The 5541-nt window shown below is 49.6% G+C and overlaps 1 protein-coding gene across 2 annotated transcripts in view; it reads right to left on the bottom strand.

The window, feature by feature from the left end:
* Nucleotides 1–3377: 3377 nt before the first annotated feature.
* The window catches only part of Prmt5 (protein arginine methyltransferase 5), a 12053-nt gene continuing 9889 nt past the window's right edge, over nucleotides 3378–5541 (bottom strand). For both annotated transcript variants that reach the window (XM_013354928.2, XM_005370485.3), the window contains exons 14-17: nucleotides 5431–5524; nucleotides 5144–5260; nucleotides 4854–4918; nucleotides 3378–4090 (exon numbers count right to left, since the gene is read on the bottom strand). In XM_013354928.2, the coding sequence (XP_013210382.2) occupies nucleotides 3938–4090; nucleotides 4854–4918; nucleotides 5144–5260; nucleotides 5431–5524 (429 nt within the window). In that variant the 3' untranslated portion in view covers nucleotides 3378–3937. The remainder of the gene's footprint in view (nucleotides 4091–4853; nucleotides 4919–5143; nucleotides 5261–5430; nucleotides 5525–5541) is intronic.

The raw sequence follows: 5541 nt of genomic DNA, 5'->3' as shown, positions 1-5541 counted from the left end.
CTGGAGGCCGAGGCAGGATGGCCAAGAGTTGAAAGCCAGTCTGGGCTACAGCATGAGAGTATCCTAACACATGCACAAAGTGTTCAATTGAAGGAGCTAAAGACTGACTGGGGGCTGGAGATGCAGCTCAGTCGGCAGAGTTTGTCCAGAGAGCAGGCAGGAAGCTTAGGTTCCATCTCCAATACTGAGCAAACCCGGACACCATGTCCCACACAATCAAACACTCAACAGGGAGAGGCAGGAGAATTCATAAGTTCAAGTAGTGGGCACAGCTACATAGCAAGGGCAAAGGTCAAGGGCTACAAGAAGCCTTATCTGTAAATAAATAAAGGAGATGTGCGATTCAGTGTGTCTTTCTCAGGTGGATCTCTGAGTTCAAGGCCAGCCTTGTCTATACAGTGAGTAACAGGACAACCAAAACTACACAGGAAAACCCCATCTGGGAAAAAAAAGTTAGAAAACTCATTAGATTTTTTTGGTTTTGTTTTGTTTTGGGGAGATAGTATCTTACTATGTTGCCCAGGCAGGAGAACAGTGCTGACAGGCACAGCCCTACTACTACTCAGAGAGGACAATTTGAACCCATCTTAGTTACTTTTCTATTGCCACGATAAAACACTCTGACCAAGGCAACTTACAGAAGAGCATATTGGGGCTTACAGTTTCAGAGGGTTCATCCATGGCTATCATGGTGAGGAGCATAGTAGTAGACAGGCAGGCATGGGATTAGAGCAGTAGCTAAGAGCTTACTTCCTGATCCACAAACAGGAAGCAGAGAGAGCTAGCTGGGAATGGCTCTGGTTTTGAAACCTCAAGGCCCACCCTCAATGACACCACCCTCCTCCAATAAGGCCACACCTACTAACCCTTTCAAATAGTTCCACCAACTGGGGACTATTCAAATATGAGCCTGTGGAGGCCATTCTTCAAACTACCACTTGTAGGGCCCAGGTCTACCCTTGTTCTTGGGGCTCATCTTGAGGACAGTTTCTGGTCAGCTAACTAAAGCATTCTGTTTGTTCCTGTGCTCCCTCTGCCCCACCTGGTGATTTGCTGTGATTACCATCGTTGGTGTGGTAATTTCCCACCTGCCTGGGCGAAAATCCTTGTGCAGCAGCTAAGTATGTAAGGATTTCCCCAAGGTTGAATAAAGGGTCTCTTTGTGTGTTCTTTCAATCTCCAGGCCCTTGCCCGACTCCCGTACAGTACAGTGGCGCACGAATTGTACCAAGTGTTACAACCACTGACCCACTCTGTTGTTGGTCCCTCCTTAGGCAATGCTCATGGTCCTTCCCTCTGAGGAAGTTACCACCAAACTGATGCTGGACTTTTGGTCAGTAGCAGAGTGCACTGTAGCCCTGAACTCCAGGATTCATTCAATCCTCCTCCCTCAGCCTCACCCTGCCTGACTTGACTATCTCATTGGGTTTAGTTGGGTTTTTCTAGAACTCCTAAAAGCAGTAACGCTCCAAATATTATGTTTCTTAAGGTGGTAATTGTCAAGACTCTTAGCACTTGACCCTAACTTATGGGTCAGATCTGTTAATTATGTGTATGGGTGTCCTGGCTGCATGCCTATGCACCATGTGTGCCTGTTGCCTATGGAGCTCAGAAGAGGTATGGGAACAGGAGTTATGGAAGGTTGTGAATACCATGTGGATGCTGGAAATTGAACCCTGGTCCTCTGAAAAAGCAGCTAGTATCCTTAGCTGATGGTCATCTCTCCAGCCCTTCAAGGGGCATTAAATCACATCAACGCACTGCAGGCTATTCTTCCACCCCTGCTCCAAATACCACACTAACCACCCACCACAGCAATGCCTGGACTCTGACAAATGAGGACCACATTGCTGAAGGGACAAAGGAATGCTTAAAAACCAATCCGCCACTTCAGGAAGAACTTACCAAATGTCGGTGTTTGAGGGATGGCGGAACCTGGGCCAAGTCACTGACCTGGGCCAGACATGTCTAAGGTGCTTTGGCAGGTATCTTTTGGTAGATGCTTTGGTGGTGGTTCTGGCAGGTGCTCACCACTCACTCCTTGGCTAAGTGACTTGCAGAAGTAAGGGAAACAGATGGAGGAAAGACTCACTCATTCCCCAGTACAGATGCTGATGGTACCTCATTCAACAGCTTGGGCACCTGAAGAGGACAGAATCTGTTTTCTTGGAGATGGTTTTGTAGAGTCCCACATCTCCATCCTGGGTGGGCAGCTACCCAACCGTCCAGACTGCCCCTCCTGACCTCACTACTTGGGACTTGAATATTGCCACAGGTTCCTAGGCTATACTGCTGTCCGAATCAGCACCCCACACTGCCCCCTACTGCAAGGGTAAACTGAGGTCATTCCTCGGTGACACGGACGCTACACTAAGTATTCTCTATGAACTGATGATGCCAACCCTCACTCCAAAACTCCTGGGGACTTCAGTGCCCAATCATGCACTACCCCCAAGTCACTGCTGTTAGAGCCGAAGTTAATTCCCCTGTGAAATGGACAATTGGACTAGAGATGGCCGGCAGTCCATCCAAGGCGGGCAGAAGCTAGCCAGCTTTACACATACCATGCTCCCCCAGAGTGGCAAATGTAACTTAGAAAAAGCGGTGCAAGGGAGAAAGAGGCCACTCGCAGAGCTCGGGTGGAAGTTTTTTTTTTTTTTTTTGGTTTTTCAAGACAGGGTTTCTCTGTGGTTTTGGAGCCTGTCCTGGAACTAGCTCTTGTAGACCAGGCTGGTCTCGAACTCACAGAGATCCGCCTGCCTCTGCCTCCCAAGTGCTGGGATTAAAGGCATAGGCCACCACCGCCCGGCAGGAGGTTTTTTTTGTTTTTTGTTTTTTTTTTTGTTGTTGTTGTTGTTTTTTTATTGGGTGAAAGTGAACGGGAAAAGTGGGGAGAGAAGGGGGAGACCAGCCTCTGGGGACAGGAGTGACAGAAGAGCAAAGAGACACAGAGAGGATGGGAGACAGGCAAGGCCCTTTTAAAAGGGACCATAGTGAATGTGCACAGGAGGTGCTCTTATTGGCGACAGCTGAGGACATAGGCTCCAAGGGCAGGCCAGTGCAGATGCCTGAATACTAACAGCAAAGGCTGCATCTCTTTCCTAGAGAAGAGACTGATGGGCCTAATGGACCAGTCAGAAAGCCCACACCCAGAAGCCCCAGAGGAGGGGTGTGTGGAGGTGTGGGGGCAGGGGACGCACGGACACAGACCCGACTCAGGACCTCACAGGTTACCACCACATACTGTGTGCTCTACCAGGAACACCCCCAGCTCTCACTCAGCTTCTTAGGTCCTTTGGATCCCAGGTAAGGCAGGAGCGCAGAGCTGGCATGCCCAGATTTAAGGGAAGCGGAGGACAACAGGCAGAAAGTAGCAGAGGCCATAACTTCACTTTATTTGTTTTTCCTCCTTACACAAAGCCATCCAAACAACAGAATAAGGCAAAGGCTGGAAATGTGTTCAGTGCACGTTCTCGGGGCTGTTCCACAAACCTTGCTTCCCCCGAGCCCCGCTCTGAAGGCTGAGTTCCTGTCCATGTTGCTTCACACCCTGCACTACTAATCCTTCCTACCCGAGCCAGAGGCCTTTGAGGTCCGTGCTTTGTCCCGTTCTTTTTTTTTTTTTTTTTTCCTTTTGGGAAACAGGGTTTCACTATGCAGCCCTAGTTGGCCTGAAACTCACTAGGCAGACCAGGCTAGCCTTGAACTCAGAGATCACCTGCCTCTGCTTCCAGAGTGCTGGGATCAGAGGTGTGCACCAGCATGCTTAGTCCTGGAATGCCTACCCCTCGCCCACTGTGACATAAGGTAGGAAAGCAGACTGAAGCGGTCCTCTCTGGCGGGCTCACAGGTGAACCATACAGCAGATGTCCTGCACCTTCTGTGCTGTGGGGACAGAACTCAAAGCGCTTTCACAGCTCTGACACTGCACACAGGGCTAGAGACCGATGGTATAGGAGCGGCCCGTGGGGTTGTGAATAGAAGAACAGACTGGTGCTGTCACAGCCCACTCGTACCACACCTTCTTAGAATTGCTGCATCGCCAGAAACGCACGCAGATGCTCTGCCCTTCACGCACCGTGATGGGCTGCTATAAAAGAAAAGACAGGGAGGGTTAGGGAGATGCTTGGTAAGAAAAATATACTAGGCTAGGCAGAGATTAGATGACAAATGTGGGGTACAAACCTATAACCCCAGCACTCAAGAGGCTGAGGCAGGAGGACCAGGAATTCAAAGCCAACTTGGGCCATAATTTCAAATCCTATCTCAAAACCAAACAACAAAAGATAAACACAGCAAAATATTTTGACCTTTACAACTTACCTGCTGTGTTAAAATATGGAACACTTAGCGACAAAGGGTAGTGATTCTATGAGTATGGACAGGACGCCATGAAAACACCTAAGACTCTAGGAGGCCTGGAAAACGACCTGACAGTAGGAATGTTCCCGGAAAACTAGGTCAGTTAGCAGGGCGGCGAGATGAGCAGAGACCCTCACAGGCAAAGCTGAGAGGAATAAACGCTAGCGACGACAGCTGGGAGACAGGAAAATCCACCAAACCAACCCGTACAACATCATTCCAGATTTTTACCTGAGGGCAGTGGCAAGGCACTGAAGGGGTTAAATAGTGAGACAAATGCAAATTACAGTCGTAAAAAGTGATTCCTGTCCCAGGTAAAGACTGGGCAGGAGTGGTCAGAGATGCGGGGAGTCCAGGTAAGTCACTTAGGTAACCCCAACTAAGATGTACCAACTTCTCAGAGCACGTGACATAGCAGAGCATGGGTTACAGCCACCTAGCCCAGGGGCAGGCATTCTCCCTTAGCCTACAGCCGGAGAGGTGATTCCTACCTTAATGGGGAAGAGGATGGGGAACCATGAGAACATCCCAGGAGAGTGGGTCTCTGGACGGATACCTGTGGAGATGAAACAACAGTATCCTTGAGGCTCCACTTTCCCTCCCACCTATGATCTTCTGTCATCACGAAAGGAAGAATCAAAGATCTCCACTCCCTGACTCTGGGCCCCTGCTAAATTAGTGTGCTGGACCCGAAGGAGTATTCTGGAAAAGCCCCAAGAACGTAAGATTGAACAAATGCACCCATGCTGTGATGCCCTCTGATACTGTCCCAGTCACTCACTCAGACTGATGTCCTGATAAAGCACCGTCTCAAAGTAGCCTGCAAAGCCATGCAACACCGTGTTCACCTCCACGGGAAACTCCAGGGTACAGTAGCGGTTGTTGTCAATCATAGGATCTGATAGGAAAGATGAGGGAGGATGACAAGGGACCAGAAGCCCTAGACGACTTGGTGAACGTAGAGTAAGATCTGGCCCCAGAGGACTAGATGCACAGACTTGGAATAACAAGGGAGGAAGCAGGACAGCTCACACCCTTCCCAATCAGGATGGCCATGTGAGAACTTACCTCGGTTGGGATGGCTGAAGGTGAAACAGGGCTGCGGTGCAGACAGCTGATGGAAGTTGTGCAGCCGAACCACGTAAGGCATCTCAAACTGTGCCTGCAGAATAAGAACCA

The sequence above is a fragment of the Microtus ochrogaster genome, unplaced genomic scaffold (assembly GCF_000317375.1).
Source record: "Microtus ochrogaster isolate Prairie Vole_2 unplaced genomic scaffold, MicOch1.0 UNK80, whole genome shotgun sequence".
NCBI classification, from domain to species: domain Eukaryota; kingdom Metazoa; phylum Chordata; class Mammalia; order Rodentia; family Cricetidae; genus Microtus; species Microtus ochrogaster.
This window is presented reverse-complemented; position numbering and strand designations above follow the sequence as displayed.